General features: G+C 41.5%; 1 protein-coding gene across 2 annotated transcripts in view; it reads left to right on the forward strand.

Annotated features, from left to right (window-relative positions):
* The window catches only part of JAG2 (jagged canonical Notch ligand 2), a 69,912-nt gene extending 57,263 nt beyond the window's left edge, over window positions 1–12,649 (forward strand). For both annotated transcript variants that reach the window (XM_032112255.1, XM_032112256.1), the window contains 8 exons: window positions 637–664; window positions 1,526–1,611; window positions 3,792–3,905; window positions 4,098–4,213; window positions 5,426–5,671; window positions 6,102–6,233; window positions 7,275–7,431; window positions 10,326–12,649. In XM_032112255.1, coding sequence (XP_031968146.1) covers window positions 637–664; window positions 1,526–1,611; window positions 3,792–3,905; window positions 4,098–4,213; window positions 5,426–5,671; window positions 6,102–6,233; window positions 7,275–7,431; window positions 10,326–10,798 — 1,352 coding nt within the window. In that variant the 3' untranslated portion in view covers window positions 10,799–12,649. The remainder of the gene's footprint in view (window positions 1–636; window positions 665–1,525; window positions 1,612–3,791; window positions 3,906–4,097; window positions 4,214–5,425; window positions 5,672–6,101; window positions 6,234–7,274; window positions 7,432–10,325) is intronic.
* Window positions 12,650–20,118: the final 7,469 nt, after the last annotated feature.

Below are 20,118 nucleotides of genomic sequence, written 5' to 3' on the forward strand. Positions count from 1 at the left end.
ATCCCCCTGGGATATTGGGAGTGTCTGGCAGAGAGCTGTTAACTGAGACAAAGCAAGTTTATGGGGTTCATGTGCCAAAATATCTGAATCATTCAGAGTGGGAGGTAGGTAAAGAAGACGATGCTCGAGTAATGAATGAAGGGTTTGTCATGCTGCTTTTTGCATCCAGTCTCTGCCAAAATAAGACTCTCAGCCTTCTATAAAAATACAATTTTTGGAAATGTGTGCAGAGCAGAAAAAATACTCACAGAAATAATAATTTTAATAATGAAAAGTATCTGGAAAGGCAGGCAGTGGAGTATAAGCCATTTTCTCTGAGGATAGCAGTTAACTACTTTGACATACCAAGACAATGAATTGGTTAGGTGGAGTAAAGCCTGAAACTTGGATTCCCTCCTCCCCCCCCCCCCCAAGGTGTAACATTGGTAGTGGGAGGGAAACTCTTAAATTTGAGTTCTGTTTTTACTCTGCCTACTGTTGATATAAATGATAATTGAACTTCCTTTGCAAGTGTGGAAGAAAACGTTCAGTTCTGTATATTTTTCTTATCAAATATATTGTCTTCTGAACTATAGTGTTGTCTATTAGAAAACAAATTGTGCCCCTATTTACACTAGTCTATATTCTTTTTTCTAGACACCAATGACTGCAACCCTCATCCATGGTAAGTGCACGAACTCCAGTCCTGTACCTATTGTGAAAATAAAAATGAGCACAGTAATATGGATTTACATTACAGATTAGAACTATTTTTACTCTAAAATAATTGAAGCCAGCCTCTGTAAAATATCTTATAACCATTTTTTTTGCTATGTCTTATCTATTCCTTGACAGCGACAAAGATTACAAAACAATCCTGAGTTGATTCACGTATAAACAAGTAAAAGTATTTTAGTGTAGTCTCCATGGTGGAACTGATTAGTAAATTACAGTGATATGAAGTGAATCACATATGATGACATTTGAAGTATTTGTAATTGGATAGGATAAAAAAATGAGAAATCAAAACCTGTTCGTTTACAGTAAATAATTTTAAATAATATAAAAATGTCCTGTTGGACCAATTACTATGTATAAACGCGTTTAAAAAAAACCTTGAATTTTGGAAGATAAAATGGGAATATTTTAAATATAGAGATTGATATTTATAGTTGAAGGGGAAAAAACTGATGTGTGGATGAAACAATCTACCTTATCTTTCTCAGTTGTCCACTCTGATGCCATAATCCGTGCTTCATGTATTAAAAAAAGAACCAAATTTGGAAAAACTTGGGCTTTCTTTGTGTTCACTTGAAAGTGCTGTTCCACCTCTGAGTTCTGTGAATGCACTTCCTCATGCACCTGTAGGATGTTGCTGTTTTAATCTCTGACTTGCTAAGCAATAATGATATTTATCTATCATTACACTTTCTCTATTGATAGGATTAAATTGTCCCCCTGAAGAGCAGCAGAAGCTTTAATTACCAAAGCTTTAATTGACCAATGAAACAGTGTAGGCTTGTTAACTAGACTTCTTTGTTTACAGTTACAACGGAGGGATCTGTGTTGATGGAGTGAACTGGTTCCGATGTGAATGCGCCCCTGGCTTTGCTGGTCCTGACTGCAGAATTAGTAAGTACCTGCATGGGTAGAGACCTGGATGGGTGTACCACTGCACAAATTGGAAAGAACACCTGATGACCCTTTTTACATTAGCTCAGCTGAATTCCAAATAATGAAGCAGAAGCCACCTGTTAGCTAGGTACTGATACCTTGTAAGTAATGGCAGGTTGTGGTCTGTTACTTATTTCATTGAATGGCACTGAAGTGAGTTGGCTTTTAAATCATGCTTAAAGACTTCATTGCTGGCTTTTCTTGGATAATTGTGACATTTCTGTGGTGCTGGCTTCATAGAAGCTTAAGTTTTAAATATTTCTGTTGATAAACATCTTGTTGGTAAAGATGACATATCTGTATGTGTTTTACTGAACATTAGAAACCAAAATCCCCTGAGACATTGCAAATGGAAACAAAAACATTGTGAGTGTAGTGCTGGCACATGAATAACAGAAGTATGATAAAGGTCTTCCAAAGCTAGAAAACAAACTTGTTACACTGCAATTATTCTGAAGGATAGAGGCTGAAAAGAATGAAGTGTTGTGGAACAATCTGGTGGGGGAGTTTTGTTGTTGTGTTGGTTTTTTGGGTTGTTTTGTTTTTGTCTTTTTAATGGAATTTTACCATTTTGACTTGAATGGATATATACTTTATTTTTACTTTCTGCTTTGGAAGATCAGACTTCAAATCTTCTGTAGCTTCAAGGCTTTTGGGCTTGGTCCTTCCACTCCATTAGTATGGTGATGTGCTTTCAAGTTGAGACTTCATCCTCATTCTGGCATAGAGAAGACAAACCAGCGCCTCTGGTTGGAGGGCAGCTGCAGCCCTTGTGGAAGCATCAGCTTAGCGGTGTCTCGATACAGAACCAGGGATGGCAGATCATTGTGTGTCTAGATCCAGATACCCAGAAAGGGATATTGAATTCTCCTTTGCTGCTCCTCTTCCCCTTAAGGCTAGGATGTCACAAATACGAATACTGCGCATTTGTAATGGAGCTGCAGACATTTTTTACTTGTTTAGACTGGTCTAGATGGAAGGAGTAGCTGACAAAAACACCTTTTATGGCTGATGCAGAAACAGAGTTAAGTCACCTTTTTCAGCATACAGAGGCTGAAGAATCTTAAATCTATATAGCTTGAAGGAGTAAAGAGGAGGAAAGAGTAGTTAAACCCTGTTGAAGTTTAGATCTTGTGTATTTGCTTAAAACTTCATCTTAGTGCACTTTTGAAGGAAGCAACAATTGGGTTGTTTTCCATTGCCTACATGTGCAACTGTCTCACTACTGCCATTTATTCTGTTCACTTTCAAACTCCTGTACTTTAAACTGAGCTGATGCTGTGTATGACACAAGAACTGGTGTGTAAACAGTTTTTGAGGGGTTGGAAAGGGCATTTATATTCAGTGGAAGGAAACCTTTCAAAAGATGCTTTGGAAGAGAAAGGTTCTGGTTGAAGATGAAGCAGTTGGTGCTTATGGCTCACAACTTGATAAGTTGGTTTCTGTTGCATAAATCAGTATTGGTCACTTCCCCAGAATAACAAATGGCACATTGCTGTCCATCTGAATGGATCATGCTTCCGTGCCTTCTTCCATTGGCTTCTGTGGCTAAGCCTCTGCATCTTTAAAGGGTTTAAGAGGTTTTTGTGCTAAGTGTCTGTGTACTAAATTAATCTACTCACTATTTGAAGGTTATTAATGTTCAGCAAATGTGTGTTACAAAGTAAACTGTTATTGTTCTGCCTTATGGTCATTTGTATTGCAGTAAATCACTTTTTTGAGCATTGTTGAGCAAGTTCTTTGTTCAGCTCCTGCACTCCGATAACTTCATGAAAGCACATGCTCTTGTATGAAGCCTAAATGTCTGAGATCAATGCCAGAACAGGATGTGGGACTTGTTCTGTAGCTGAATGTGGAGAAGGCATTAACACCTTCAGCTGTCCAACACCTCTGCTCTGTGAGATGAGTCAGCATATGACTGCTATTTTGATTACCAGAACTTCAATTAGCGTGCAATTACAAGAAATCTATTGCAGGTTATTGCTGAAATGGCAGAACTGTTTAATTACAAGATTAATTCTGAAGCTACAGTGTCCTTTGCTTTAAAGAAAGGAGGTATTGTTAGATTACACCTCAGTAAATTATTAATTACAATATTTTGTGTCCTTGTCACTGATTTTTACCTATTTTCTGTCCAGATATTGATGAATGCCAGTCTTCTCCTTGTGGATATGGTGCCACCTGTATAGATGAAATAAATGGATACCGATGCACTTGTCCCCCTGGAAGAATTGGTCCTAGATGCCAAGAAGGTATTCCTATATCTGCTATCAACCTTTACCCAGAAAACAATAGGGCACAATGTAGCCCATATAAAGTTTATGTACAGTAGTCTGATATGTAAGGAACAGTAGCTAATATTTTTAATTTAAATTTGTATAGTATTTATAACCTGAAGAGGTGAAGTGTCTGAGTGTGCCTTTTTTTTGTTTTTTTCCCCTTAGTGATTGGAATTGGAAAGCCTTGCTGGCTTAAAGGAATGACCTTTCCCCATGGCAGCCGGTGGGAACAGGAGTGCAACAGCTGCCACTGTTTGGATGGACGTATTGACTGCACCAAGGTAGGCATTTTGGCCTATCTTCTTAAATTCCTGTGGCTGGAACAAACTCATTGTTCTTCATGCACAAGTTAGTCTTTGTCTCCTCTAAATTTCCTCTGTTTAAAAATTTTTTTTTTTAAAAGTGGCTTCCTGTAAAAGTACTTATGGATTGTCTTATAATCATAAGTTACTGCCCTGCTCCCTACCTGCTAGAACAGACTCTCTAGACCACTTGTTGCAGAAAATGAAATGTGAGCTGGCATAGAGTAAAGGGTAAATAAATCACACTGCTGAAGCTTTGCAAACACAGTTTTAGAGCTCCTAATTTTGTGAAATTAGGACATGTAGGAAGAAGTTTTTTCAGTGGGTATTTTTGTATTGTCCTTCAGCAGCTTTATGAATTGACAGATTTCAACCTTTGTGTATATATTATGGACTAGATCCTGGTGGTTTTGTGACTGAGGAAAAGTAAGACCTAGATGCAGATGGAACATGTGCTGTAAATGCAACTCATCCATGTGTGATATTTGGTTTCTTCCATGTAATGGCACAACTGCACTTTCTTGCTGACAATTGTGCTTTAAGAAAGCTCTAAGTTCCTGCACCATTAGCTGTAGAGTGCTATGTAGGATCTTAAAGGCTACATGGAATTGTAGAACATCCTGAATTGGAAAGGACCCACAAGGATCATCCAAATCCAGCTGCTGGAATGGAGCTGTATTTGGAAACTTGCTGCCCCCCAGTAATTTGTGGGTACCAGCAAACTGTTTTCTTCTGGGAGCATGGTTGGAGTGGCTGTGCTTATCACCAGTGTGCATCAGCTCTTAACATATTCAGCATTCTCTGGCAGGGGTCTCAGTGTAAATATTGAAGAAATTAATCTTTGTGGGGATACTTCTTTCTAGATTAAAGACGCCTAGAGGACTAGATTAAAATAAATGCTTAAACTTCTGTATAACTCAGTTACGTGTGACAAATTCATAAACTTCTAAGGAGATGTGCCCAGTCAGTGGTTTCTTGGATTATCTTTGCACAGTTTTTTACTCTTCTGTCTGCACAAAATGTCCTCATTTTGTGGAAGAGCAGCTCCATCTGCTACTAAGACTACAGCAGTATCAAAACACAGATATTCTGCAGGCAGCAGTAGCTCATGACCATCCTATGTGAATTGCTTATTTTGATTTGATGTGTAAGAGCAACTTGCAACAGTGCTTTGTTCTTTTTAATTTCTAGGTGTGGTGTGGAAAAAAGCCTTGTCTGTTACACAAATACTGGGATAATTCAAATAACCAGTGTCCCATGGGTCAAGAATGCCAGGAAAAGTATATGAAATGCTTTCAGCCACCGTGCACGGACTGGGGAGAATGCAGTGCCTCTGAACCTCTGCCTATCAATATCAAATGTCTGCCTAATTCTGGGTACTTGGACAATGACTGTGCTAGAATTACTTTAATTTTTAATGGAGACAAAGTCCCCCAGGTGAGAATGGACTTCTTAATGAAGTGTGGCACTATATGTAGGGATCTATTCTATGTCACAGCATGCAAGATCAAGGTTTCTAGTATGACTCCTTGCTATTATAAGCTTGCAAATTTTATTACTAGACTCCTCTGTTGCTTTTAATTGTGCTTTGTCTAAAGGGTGAGGCAAAATTAGGGTTTGTACTGAATATTTTATTTTCTTGAGTCTTGAAGAACTATTTACACTTCAAGATGGGCTCAGACTGTACTAACGTAATCATGCAAGCTCAGTTTTTTGTCTTTCATTCCAAAACACTGTTCTTCATTTTTCTGCCCTTTCTTGCTGCCTTCATCAGTTCTTAGCAACTGCTAGAACTCTGAAGATCCTTATTTTTACATGCTATTTTTTACTTGAACTAAAATTACGCAATCTCCTTTGCTTCTAACAGGGCACTACAACAGAAAATATCTGTTCTGAAATCCGATATTTACCAGCTACTAGGACTGTTTCTAGGGACAGAACTCTGATAATATTATGTGATCCATCTTACTCCACAGAGAACGCAGTGGAAGTTGCTATTGTAAGTATGAGACTTGTGTGTGTGTGTGTATATACATATATATATATATAAAAATGTGTTTTCTTAATAGTTTTTTCTGGGAAGAAGTTGTTCAAGCTTGTTTCACTTGAATGCAGGTGGAGCAATCTGTGGCTTAGTCTTGTCTGCAAAGCAATTTTGTGATCTCACAATTTCCTACACTGCCAGAGAGCTGAAACTGCAGGTTTTGTTAATGACAGACAGCTACTACAGCCTCATGATAAATTACTCTAAAGACTAGTTCAGCCCAAATTAGTGAACGGGTGCCTACTTGTTCTGTCAGAAATCTGGAGCTATTGACCTTCTCAGTAAGGAGATAGGGTTACAGGTGGCTGGATTGTTCTCGTGGAGAGGTTTCTGCTGTGCATTTAGAGTATGGCTGCTTCAGGGATTTCTTTACATATAAGGTACTAAGTGAGAAGTGGAAGAAGGTGGAAGTTGAGTAGATAAAAGTAACTATTGCCCTAATGAGCTAAAGACTTGCTTTAGATGCATTTACAGCTCAATCACGAGATGCTTGTGTATAGCTTAGTTTTCAAGCAAGAGTTAATTTTTGTGGTAAATGGTTATCCAGGCAGAAGCTGGACTGTCTGTCTCTACTAGTGCTGTAAAGAGCATGCTGAGCCACAATGGGAGCAAAGTGTAGGGTATAAATAGAGCAGACTGTTATTAGTCCAAGCTCCTATCTAGATAATCCACATGTCTTGAACTGCTCCAAACTATGACTAAGTTTAGCTCATCAATTTAAGTAACTTGGAAGTCACTGCCTTTCCTTTGAGGTATGCTAAATTAACAAGTAGGTGTGCTACCCACCAAGTCTGACACTGCATCTGCAGTTGGGGTAGAGCCAGCCATGCTGTTGCTGTGGTAAAGGTTGATAGCAGTTTTAGAGAACTGTTTGTAACTACTGTCAAACAAATTCAACTGAGTGAACTCAATTAAGATGTCGCTGGATTTAAAAAGTACATTTCCATGGTTAGGTGAGTGCAATAACTTCTTGTTTTCCCCTGTCACTCCATGTAGTCCTTTGTCCCACACCGAGATGAACAAGATAACAGCCTCATTCAGAATGCTGCTAATACAATAGTGAATGCCATCACCAAGCGACAGAACAGCACGGTTATGTTGGCAGTAACTGAAGTCAAAGTTGAGACCATCGTTGTTGGGAATTCATCATCAGGTAAGGTTCCAGTGCACACCTCCTCTGTTGTGTTTTCTGTTCCCCTGCTGTCAGGCTTCTCATATCTTTCTTTACACACTGGAGAAAATGATCCACCAGATTGTCTTTAGTTGCTGTTACTAACTGAAGAGAAAGCAGCTTTGAAATCAAGATTCTGTGCTTGTGTGCTAGTTTAAACTTAACCTCATCCCTAACGTGATGTGCCCAGATACTCTTGCCATAGTTTTGGCTCTGACTTCCAGCCCAGCTCTCCAGCCTAAGCACACCTTTCACAAGATCAGGAGTTGTTCTCATGTGAAGTTCCAATCCTGTCTAATTCTCCTACGTTAACCTTAAGCCAACCTCAGCCCTTGATGCTGCTGCACTGAGGCTGCGAGGAAATGAAAATATGGGGAGAGGGAAGGTGTGGTGTGATACCAATCTCTTATGAAGTGCTTGTGTGCTGTTTATTTACCTTAACAAGAGTTAAAGTTGTCTAGTTTCTTCCAATACTTGGCCATGATAATGTAAAACTCCACTCTCTTTTTCAACATGTGTTTCTCACTAGTGCACAGCTGGCTTGAAATGTAGTGTTCATTCCTCTTAAAGAGGATACAGTGTGATTGGAGACCTTTATCTCTGAATGCTGGCTCTCCAAGAGCTGTGCCAAAATAAGCGATTGAAGATTCTGCATGCCTGTGTTCCTGCCTGGGGGAGGCAGGAGACAGGCTTGTGGAAGACCGCTGCTAGGCTCAAGTTCAACTAAGCCCCCGAGTGAAAATCTTACAATGGTAGGAGGCTCTCCCAGCTTTTTCCTAGGCCTCCCCAACATAATCTTCTGGAAGATCTTCCACCCATAGTCCAAACAATTAGCAGATTGCCTGGTTCCACTTCCCTTGCATTTTCCTTCTAGGAAATGCCTTTCATCTGTTAAAGTCTTGGCAAATGTGCTGTTTCCTCAGCTCTCCTGAAGGAGTGTGCCTGCTTTATGCTTGCCTTGAACAGCAATTGTGTAGAAGATAAGGAATTGAGCTGGGGTTTTCACATACCTCAGCCTCTGGTTTTTCTGATTGCATATTAAATTCTAAGGCTAAAGGGATGCAGATTATTTTGCCTCCCACCTCAATAAGATTTAAAGATTCTCCTAAAATAGTGGATTAATTTGGGTTCTCTTGCAAAATGATCTCCAGACTTGTCATTTTAATATGGATGCTCAGTATGGACCAATGGCCCCTAGTTCTTTAAACTGAGTTGTTACAAGGCAAACTGTAACCTGGACACTCACATTTTTTTATTTGGTTTGCTTTATTGCTATCCCTTAATTGGGTGAGGTGGGTGGAAACCTATCAGAAAATGTGGTGTAAAGCCCTTTGCATTGAGAATCTGATTTCTGTGGGATGCTCAAGTGTCTGGGTGGAGATGATCATTTAGATGCTTCATTGATTTCCTCAAGCTTTACGAAAAAGTAGTCTGAATTTGGAATCTGTATGCCAAAAATTCTGTATAAAGAACCTGTTACTAAGTAAACTTGGATCCATGGTCATATGATGAAATAATAGCTGTGATAGCAGTGAGAATGCAAGCTTTGTATCTAATCTTGGAGAAGCTGTTATGAAGAGCTCCTTTTTCTTTGAAGTATTTCCCCCCTTCATGATTTAATGTTAGGTTGCTTATGAAAAATCAGGAGAGAATAGCAGTTGCTCATGTGAGTGCAATCCTTCCCTGAACTGTTAAAATACAATTTTGAGATCCCTTGAGGCCAACAGTGTTGGCAGTTTACTCACCCTCCTTTACCAAAAGGAAATGTTTGAGAATGTGTAACATTGCACATAAGAATGTGCTCAGGAGACACTTGAATGTTGGAGCAAATGACCGTGGTGTCAAAACATTGGTTGTTTTTGTACAGTCATTTCCAGGTTATTCTGCAAGCAGATGTCTTAAAACTGCTGAGGGAGTTTGTTTGGATCAGGCATTAGAGTGGTGGGTTGACAGCATTTGTCTACAGAGCTGTTGAACAATCATGTTACTCTCTAAAAAAACAAAGCACCTCATTTTCTGTTGCTTCTTCAGGTGTGAACTTTTGCTTATCAAGAAGAATAGAAAAAAGTTGTTATTCTCTCCTAGCTGTACAGCTCTTGAGGAAGGGGAGCAAAAGTAGTCCAAAATTTTCAGAAATATTTTCCTAGAGAAATAATCTGTGTCTGTGTGGCTGGGAGAACACTGTAGTGAGGTTTGCTTTGGGAGTGAAGAAAAGCAATTGCCACAACAACTTTTGTTTGTTCATTGAGTGGCAAAGACTCTTCTCTCCAGGGACAATATTTTTGATATTTCATCCTGAGATAGAACAGGAACATGCTGAAGAATGCATGATCAATTTGGTTATGTAGCTCTAACCTGAATGTTTTTGGAGATCATTGATGCAGAAATGTCTGTAGACGTTGATGGTAAAGGACTGTTCTTTCTGATGTTAAATGCAGGATATATTTGTGGTGCAAGTGCCAGTACTTCTAGAGCAACTTAAAGGCACAGTACTCCACTGCCTGCCTCCTGCTAGGATAAGGCTTTTCTTAGGAGTGATTACTCAGGTTTTCTGGGCCAACTTTGCTTAGATGCTTGAGAAAGATGCTACTTAATAAAACCAGTTTGTCTGTTGGAGGGGAAAAAAAGACCTCAAATGGAGCTTTCCTCCCTCATCATTAATCACGTAAAACTGAACTAGTCAAGAGCACTTCCAGATGGACCTGCTGCATTCAGGCAGTTGTTATTGTGCTGTAAAGACATCTTGCTTCCTTTCTCCTAAAAATGGCTCAGGGGATCACCTGTAGTTGAGTATGAATACTTTTCTTGAAAATGTCCAGCGCTATATATCTTGTTCTGTTAACTCAAGACTTTATTTCTTTCCATTTGCCCTCTAGATTATTTGGTTCCAATTCTTTGTGCGGTATTTAGCATTGTGTGGCTGACTTGTATAATCATCTGCGTGTGGTGGACTCGGAAAAGAAGAAAAGAGAGAGAGAGAAGCCGTCCTCCCAGAGAAGAGGGTGCCAATAACCAGTGGGCACCTTTAAATCCCATAAGAAATCCTATAGACAGATCTTACAGTAACAAAGACATTCGTTATGAATGCAAAAACTTCATATCTCCTCAAAAGAGAACTTGTGATGCAGTAGAGGAGTATGTAGAGTATGAGGAAGAGGAGGATGAAGAGGAGGAAAGAGATGAGGAAATGGACAAATTCCTCTCTCACAAACTCGCAAAGCCTTTGCCGACAAAGGTGTCTGACACATCAGAGAGCAGTCCAGTAAAGAAATCCCATCAAATAGGCAAAATGGACAACAGATCTGTAAAAAATGTGAATGCATCAAACTTTGAAGGCAGTAGAGACTAACCTGTATTTGGGATGTAGGCAGACTGCGCCTGCACTTGCTGGGGAGGGGAAAAATTGACATCTCCACTTTGCATTAAGGACTAAAAATATCTGGAGTCAAATGTTCATAGTTTCTTTATTTTGCGTAAAAAAAATAAATAAAAATAATAAATAAAATTTATTTTGTTTCTTTAGCCTTGTATAAATTATTCAATGACTGTCAGATGAAAAATGAGTAATCTTTGATAGTTGCTATTTTTGTAAAGTTTACTTATAATACACTCGCTGTGTGGCAGAGGAGAGGTTGTATTTTCAATATGTGTAAAGTTTATTACAAAAGACTGTACACTGTTTACAGAATGTATTTCTTTTTATTACTTGCTCTAATTTAATGGTGGCTTTAAAACCTCCTGGTTGAGGAAATTGTGTGAACTTTAAACTGCTTTCTTGACTTTGAATCTCTATTAATGGCAGCTCACTGCACTTGTTACGTTAGTAGCTTCTGTAAGATTTTTTCCAAATTTGCCTTACACACTTTGTAATAGGAACAAAAAAAAAATTATAGAGATCTTTCAACTGTGGTTTAAAAGTGGCCTTTTTATTTCTGTTTAATTACTTTAGAATTGCAGTATTGAAGCATGTGACAAGTGCCTTGAGATTAAACTTTTTCTATAGCAACTGTCAAAGACTGCCATATCAATATAGTAAAATTGTGAGAACTCTAGGTTCCCCAACTGACACAGTTTATTTTCTAATAGTGAAAGTGCTTTTGTGTAAATATGTACATATTAAATGAATCACTCTGTATATTTGATTTAATAAGTTAAATATTTTGGTCTTTTTTTTTTTTTTTTTACATGTCATTCCTTTTAATTTATGTTGCAGAAAAGGAGGCTCTATGGCAGTTTATAAGACTTTTTTTGGTATTATGTCCAGATTAGAAAATGATGTTAATACAATCAATGTTAGGAATCTGTTGGTCATTTGTATTTACATAGGAACATAACCACTTATGTGTAAATAGATCCAGAAATGTTTGTTTATCCCCATGTTCAGCCCATCTCAAGAACACTAACGGGTGCATCTACTGTACAGTACCAACATAGAGAGGCATTGTTTTTTCTTTTGTGAATATGTTAATTACATGTGGTATTACTTTTTTTTTGCGTTTAAATACAGGCCTAATGAAGGGAACAATATTTTCCTCAATCTTGTTTCTGTTGTGCTTTATTCATCTTTCGCTCTAAAGGGAAAAGGCTGGCAAGCTCAGAGGATGGGAGTACCTCAGCAGATATTGGTTAAATGTTGTGGAAAGCTTATGCTTTTTTTTTTTTTTTTTTTTTTTTTTTTTTTTTTTAGGCTTTTATTATTGCTGTTAACTGGGCAGACTATAAGTTTATTTTAATTACTGAAGAAGCATAACACTACGTACACCTAGTTACCCTACCACTGAGAGGAACGGATGTCTGAGAGTGTAAACTCTGGCCCACGAGCAATGTAAACATGAATGTTTTGAAACCAGTTACTTTATACAGGAATGCAGGATTTGCTTTGCAGGATCATCTGTTTTAGTACATTTTTTTGACATGTTCTTAAAAAAAAAAACCTTTCAGAAAAGAAACTATTTATTAAAGCATTTTATAATGATGTTTGTTGTAACTTTTTTACTTGTGCTAAATATTCAAAACTTATTTTGATAACCTGGTTAGGAGTTAGTTTAGAAAAGGGTACTATCCTTCTCATGTTCCCCAGTATAATCCTGAGTATTTAAACCAAAAACACTTTTTTTCTGCTACTCTTGTAACTTTTTGTACTGTAATGCTGCTGTCTTCCATAATCTAATAAAATGATTCCCTCGTTGTGTGTAAGATACTTCAGATCGTTGTTTGCTTTCTAAGCTCTTGGAGCTCGGATGTGAGCAGGCTAAACAGAGGAGGAGTGAAAGTCCTGCTTTAATTCCCGGTACTTCCCGTAACCCGAGCGTGCAGCACCGAGCGCCGACGCTTCCTGAGCCAGCTCAGCAGCCTTGTCCCACAGCCCTGCCACTGCCAGCCTGCGGAGGAGGTGCTGTCCACATGTGCCTTAGAGACATCTTTAGCTCCCAAACTGGAGCTCTCCCTGCACAGCACCAGGGCTGTGTTCAGCTGCCAGGAGCTGGGCTGGAGGGTCCGTGTGGGTCCCATCCAGCTCGGGATATTCTGTGATTGTGTGTTCCATGCGCATGCTTTGCAGTGGTCTTCTCTCTGGCTGCTCAGTGAAGCCTTGTCTGAGCAGAGTTTGCTTCCTTGGGTGAGAAGAGGGCTGGCTGAGCATGCAGGGGCCCGAGGAGGTATCCTTGCCCAATTGAGTTGGATTTTGAAGTAATATCTTTCTCTATGCTGCAGCCCTTCAGATCTTTTGCATGACATGCTCCAATCTCAGTTCAGAAGGTCTATGCCTGTTTCTGTAACTGTTCCTTTGTAAAGGATATTTTATGTAGTAAAATATGGATTCCTGTGAAATAATATGGAATATAAAAGTTGATTTTTTTCCTGGTAGTTATCAGCCTATGCGGCAGAATTCTAGATTCTAGCAGAGCTTTTATTCCAGTCATCATATAGCTACTTTTTATTGCTTTTCTTGGAGTATTTGCTGTCTTTATCTTGATAGAAACAGCTCTTAGCTAAGTCAGTTCTCAAAAGGAGAAATAATAGGTTTATATGCATATAGAGTAAGGTCAGTGTTGTTCTGTCACGGAGCCATGAGCTGGCTCACTGCTCCCAAAGGTGCTAATTCTGCTTCTTCCCAGTACTGAAGTAGCATGTAAAATAAAGGGGGCACAACAGTGGTCATCACCCACTGTTCTAAGCCAAGGGTCTGGTCCCATGTCCAGGACTCATTCCCCCTGTGGATTCACAAAACCACCACAGGCAAATGTTCCATTTTGTAGTGTTCTTCCCCTGCCAAAACCAAGAATTATTTGATGCCTCCTTCATGTGATAGGTGAGTTATGTACTTTGAGATATGTGAAACAAGATGAATAAGATCAGGAGGATAAACAAAAAGTTAACTTTCTGACTTCCACAAGTTAACCTTGATCGATTTTATGCAGATTTTATATGCTGCTTGTAAATTACTTGTATGTCTCCACATGCCTCATCTCACCTTATTCAGTAATTTTGTTTCCTCTTGATTTATTTTTACAGGAGATGTTGAACTCTTACATCTCGACTTCTTGCTGATGTACATGTGCTAAGCATTATGGTGCTGCCAGAATCCTCTCTGTTGCACAAACTACATAATGAGGCAAACTAATAAATGGGCTCTTGTGATGTTTCTAAGCAATGAGTAGTTCTGGGTTAATTTTTCTTGTCTGATGCTCTTTCCAAGACCTGATGTTAACCTGAAACACCTGCTGAGCTCAACTTTTTTTTGGCCATTTGCTGTTGTCTGGTTTGTTCTCCAGCAGGCCACGTAATTATTCCTCTTCACATCAGACTGTGCTTGGATGGAAAGTTAATGTATCCAGCAAAATAACTCACTCTGCCCATACATTTTCAAGAACAAGCTAAGGGTTGAAAGGCATTTCAGTCACTGCCTTGAGAGCTGCAGAGGACACCAGTTGCAGTTCTAGTTGTGAGGAAACTTGGACAATAGGGATGGGGTCAGTGTGTAACAAACTTGCCAAGGAATTTGTGTTAGAGGTACGATATATGAGACTGAATTGAACTGCCTCATTCTTCTTGAGTGCTTTTGCTACACTGGAGAAAGGATGAGCCTGAAGAATTCAAGTAGCCTGTGAGCTCTCCTGGGCAGTTGGCATCCCTTAGGCAGTCTAGCAGTGACCTTTGGAGGAGGTTCTTGTGGGTAAGGGGGTAGAGGTTGTCTTTGCTCTTCCTCCATTCTCAGCGTGAAAGTAGGTGCTTGTATCGCTCTTAGAATACTGCTCTTGCTGTGAAAAAATTATGTGACTCTCAGACTCCCTCTGTTCAGTACTGCAAAGCACTCCCTGATTAGCCCTGTGTCCTTATTTCATCACAGGTGGTAGAATAAAGAGTGGGCTTATAAAACAGTAAAGGAACAAAAGGTCCCCTTGAGAATGAGAGATGATTAAATCCTTCCCAAGTTCATCCTTGTTTCTATATGAATACGTGGAACTTTTTGCTTTTGCTATGTATGCATTATGCTATGTTTTTTCGGAGTGACAGGCACTTAGTCTAAGTGCAAAAATATCTCTTCTTCAACCACTTGATTGTAAACATGTGCTTGCAATCAAAAGTTTATAGATGAATGTCATAGGTAATATCCCTAGGTAGGAAGTCCTTTTTTTTCATGAGAGGCATTAAGTTTCATGATTCATTGGGTCACCTTTTCCCTTGCAAAAGCTCGATTGCATCCATCTAGGGAATCTGGATGGTTTAAATGAATCTCCTTTTTACATTGTATTTATAATTTCTAGAGCAAGAAGAAACAGACAATGTATAAGGCAGTGTACATTATAAATGAGCTGAACAAGGACCCACCTATCCTGCTTCAAAGTGAATAATCTGGGGGTTTTTTGCAGGCAATCCGCATGATTTCATTGAAATCCTTCTCAAAGAGCACTTTGGGCTATCTTTATGAAAGGAGTACATAAATCAACAATCTTGAAGGACCAATGAGCCAGTCTTTGGAAGCTCAGAAGAAAAGCTCTATTTAATTTCTTTCCCTGGCAACAAAGCTGCTTCAATTTTTTTTCTAGATGGGAAAAAAAAATCTTGGAGAACTTTTGCAATATTTAAGAGATGTTACGGTTTTTCTCATATTAATGTACTCAATCCATATTACTCTTTATAACCACTGAGACACAAGGAATGAATGTGTGCTTTGCTGAAGTCAAACTAAGATTTCTTGGTTTCCAGTGGTGGATAAGGCAGAAGGATTACTTCGCAGGTGTAAATGTGACACCCTGTAAGGATGCAAGACTGTGAATAGGGAGGCACAATGTTTTCTGACCTTTGGGTTCCCAAGAGAGGCTGTTGCTTTCAAATGTTCTGGCAAAACAAGAACCACACAGCCAACCACACGCAAATCCTTCAGCCCTGTTTCATAGGGAGAGACTTGGTAACTTGTGGGTCTTTTCCAGCTGCTATCCTATCTTTTCTCCCACCCATCTGAAGGAGGCTTGGGTTGGAGGGGACTTCTCACTGTGGCAGATTTGCTGTGCTGATAGGCTGTAAAAGGAGGTTGGGCAGGGAGCTGTGGAGCAGGTTTGGAAACTGCTGTGGCAGCGGCCTACAGAAGGCACTTTGAAGGCTTGGCCATCTGCCTGCAGGCATAACTCTGGGCATAACCCCACCTATTCATTAATGAAGCCCCACCTGTGGGTGAAAGTTGCTCAGCTGACAGCTGTACTGGTGCAGATCAAAGGTCCATCTACTGTAGCATCCTCAGTCCTGCAGTGGCCGGTGGAAGATGCTTACAGAAAGTGCAAGACAGCAGCATATTGCAGCAGGAGCCCTTCTCACACCCATCCAGCTCTTTTGGTCAGCAGTTTAGGGACATATTTGATAAGCACCTCTCCTCTGCAGCATCATATGTAGCACATTTTTAAGCTTCAGGCTGCCACAACATCACGTGGCAATGAGTTCCACAGCTTGCACCATGAATTGGGTGGAAAAGCGCTTAATTCTGTTTCTTGTGAACCTGCTCATCCATAGGTAATGTGAAAACAGCAAGCAGTTGTTCCCTCTCCACCATCTCCACAACATTTGGGATTTACAGTGCAGACACCACTTTCTCCTTAAATCTTGGGGTTCAAAGTCACAGTCTTTTCTGTTTCCACTAGCAGAGTGCTGTTCCATGTCTCCAGCTGGTTCTCTGATATGACCTCTGTGCCCCTCCAAATTATTCTTTGTCCCTTTGGAGTCAGGTTGACCAAACTGAACAGCATCTGATGCATGGGCACCCCACACAGGCCAGCACTGTCTTACAACCTGTTCAGGTCCTTTCTTGACCATCCCTGGTGGGCTGGTTACTTTTTGGCCCATGTTGGCTTCAAGACTGATTAGAAAGAAGACGTAGTTGTTTCATGCCTTGGCTCTGTATACTCCTGGTTCTTGTTAGAGTAAAGCTGTGTGAATCCCACTCTTCTGAGGGGCCCCATGAGAAGCTCGGTCTACCATGACTGTTGGCACGGAGCAGCACTGGGGTGTGGGGTTCCACACTGGGCCTGAGCATTGTGATCTTGTTTGGGGCAGGGTGGGAGTGGAGGGATATGTCAATGACAAGGATTTGTGCACACCAAGCAGTAGAGGAATGAACCCTGCAGCCTGGCTAGCAGGAAGGAGGCTGAAAAGGATGTGGGCATCAGTGGGTGTGGAAGAAGACTGTGTTTTGGGGAGTGCTACATCAGTAAGATCTAGAGGCGAGGGTTGGGAAGCTACCACGTTGCATTGGTTCATCCCTCTTCGATTTCTCTGCTGCTGAAAAGCTGTGCCACAAGTCACAGCTGGCACTGACTGTCTCAAAAGTGGTGTATCCACAGCCCTGCACTCTTCAAGGTGAGGCCAAAAGTGCCACGTTAATGCTGCACCACCAACATTTGTGGTTTGCTGCTGGAGACGCAGAAGGGAGAAGGAGGAAGGGGTGGGTAGCTGGTGGCCATTGTCCCATGCTCAGCCCTGGGCAGATATGTGGCTGCTCAAACCATAAGGAGAGCAGCCCAGGAGGCTTCTCCCCACCATTATCGATCAGAGAGCATCAGCTCTGTTTCATCACTGGGCTGCCTCTTATGAAAAGCTTACCCGTGTCTGAGAACTGCTTCAGACAGCTCATTGTTTTAAGAGCAGAAGAAATCCTCTGGCAGGGCTTTTCTATGTCCTGATACCTGCAAGTGCTGGGAAAAGCAGCTCAAAATTAGTTTTGTGTATATTGGAGTTATAGTTTCAAATAAACATGTACGTGTAGCATCATTTCAAAATAGTGTGTGATAGCTGTTGGGGAGAGGGGGATTGTCCCTGCTTTTGTACCCTTTTTATCTGTGGATCCCAGACCTGACCTCTCCATGCATTAGAAATTCAGGGACAGTTTGTTTCTCCTTTTGCCATGTGGCTTACCTAAGTGCTTCCCTCTTTGGTGGTCCCCTCACTGATGTATGTCTACATGACTGGGCTCCACTCCAAAATCCTCCATGTGTTACTTGCAAGGAGGTGCAAAGGGGTGAGAGAAAGGGCTGTTCAGTGCTGAATCCCCCAGTCAGCCTATGCAGGGAATGTGCCAGCCAGCCCTTGCTCTGGCCAAGGTGACATCCCTGACCTGCTCTGCCTTCCGTCTGTCTCCCCCAGACAGGGCTGGTCCCTCCACAGGGCATCACAGGATCAGCTGCTGCAGCATTTTCTCATCCCCACTTCCCAAAAGAAAACAGAGATGATGAGTGCAGCAGCTTCTCAATGGGAGGCGAAACTGCTGGAGTTGAACACTTGGGCAAGTTAAAAGGTGAGCATGGATCAGCAGGCCCTCCTCTCTGTTTCTCTTCACTTTTTTTTTTTAATTCAATGATAAGCAAAAAGAGAAAGAAAAGAAAAAATTTGACAGTGAAGAGCTCTGCTCTCTCGAGACATCCTTGAAGCATGCACTGGGAAGTGCCAGGGTGCTGCCTAGGCTCCCTGGGTTACTGGGATGTGCCTGGATGCCACCCTCAGCCTGGTGAGGCTCCCTGGCACGGTGGCACAGAGAGAGCCCTCATGCATAGTCCCAAGGTCCCAAAGACACAGCAGGTCCCCCAGGGACTGTTCTGACAGTCTGCTGACATCACTTTCAGTGCAGATAAACCAGTGAGGTTATCTCAAGTGCAGCAATAGCCTCTAAAAAAGTGAGGAGGAAAACCCTCTTTGCACTGTGTGACACTGGATAAAAACCTGTTAATGGGCAGTGCTGGTGGGAGCAGAGACCCAGCACCTTCTACGGGCATCGCGTGGCAGCAGCCTGGGTGTGTGGGACCCGCAGCTCAGGGCAGTGGAGGGAGCACATGGCCGACATTTTCCAGCCTGGGTGTTTGACTTTTGCTCTATATTTAGTGCCCTGAATGAGTGCTTTGATTCGCAGTGTTTCCAAGCACCTGCTGCTTCCATTGACTCTGGTGGTCTATATGGGTCCCAGCAATCCTCGGGGTTAAGCTGCTCTATCTACATGCCTAAATTTGGGTACTAAAGGTTGGGAGCTGCGGGTGCTATATTCTGCTGGGGTTTGTGTTTCTCCTGCTGTGGGGCACGGTGCTAAACTGGGGTTTGTGGGCAACGTGTTTTCAAAACAAGAGTGGCTTTGATTTGCCAGTTTCTGGTTCGGCTCACCCGAGCGATTAATTGTTTATCAGACCAGAGAGAGATTAAAACTTCTAGAAATAAAAGCTGAATATAGGCTGGCTGCAGCAGATGCCTGACATGCACAGTGTCCCTGCTGCAGGACCTCTCTCTTGCAGTGGGAGCATTTTCCAAGGCCTGTCCCCTGCACACCCAGTGGAAAGGCCGAGCTCTAAAGCTGAATGTGACCACCCCCCTGCCAAAACCTCCCACTGACTGTGAGAGCTCAGTGGGGTGCTGCTACCAGTAGAGCCGGGGCTGGCCTTTTAAGGAGCCCTGGTCTGGAACTGGGCATAAACACTTTTCCCTTTCATGCTCATTTCCAGGGCAGGTAATTTATGTGTCTTGGTAAGCACTGGCAACCATGTCCATGCTTCTGTCCCTTTGTAATATCCTGTTGTTGCTTTCCAGAGAAAAATACCAGCAGACATTCAAGGTTACTTCCTTGGCATGCTCTGTGTGTTTTCAGCCTGATTGTATCTGCACTGCGTAGACGTTTCCTGACATGCTGTATCTCCCCCGCTCTTGCATCACAGGCTGAGCATTAGCTGTGCATGCTTTGCTGCAGCAGACCTTTCCTTTCTGACCACAGCCCCAGCTGTCTTTCAGAGGCTTGCTTCCAGCCACGTTCCCTCCTTTGTCCCACTCCCAGATTGCTCCTCAGACACTTCCTGGTGCTCAATAAACCTTGAAGCAGGTCTTTCTCCAGAGCAGGAGATGATGAGTGAGCATGGCATGGATCAGATGCTCACACAGGTGCTGGAAAGGGCCCCCACCTCTCTTAGTTCAAGACAAATGACGTCTCTCAAAGGTGGCTTTAAAGAGTAACCCTCATGGCAGGCTGACTGCTCCCAGATGTTGTCCTGGGTCTCTGCATGAGGACGAGGAGCACCGTCCACCTGGACGAGGAGCAGCCCCAGGATCCTCGTGTGTGCCTGGTTCACTGACCTGGCACTGCTCCTTTTGCCCATCCAGACCTTGAGAAGTGTGAGTCCAGGTTTGTTGTTCCTCATTTCTCCAGGA

The sequence above is a fragment of the Corvus moneduloides genome, chromosome 6 (genome assembly GCF_009650955.1).
Source record: "Corvus moneduloides isolate bCorMon1 chromosome 6, bCorMon1.pri, whole genome shotgun sequence".
NCBI lineage: Eukaryota > Metazoa > Chordata > Aves > Passeriformes > Corvidae > Corvus > Corvus moneduloides.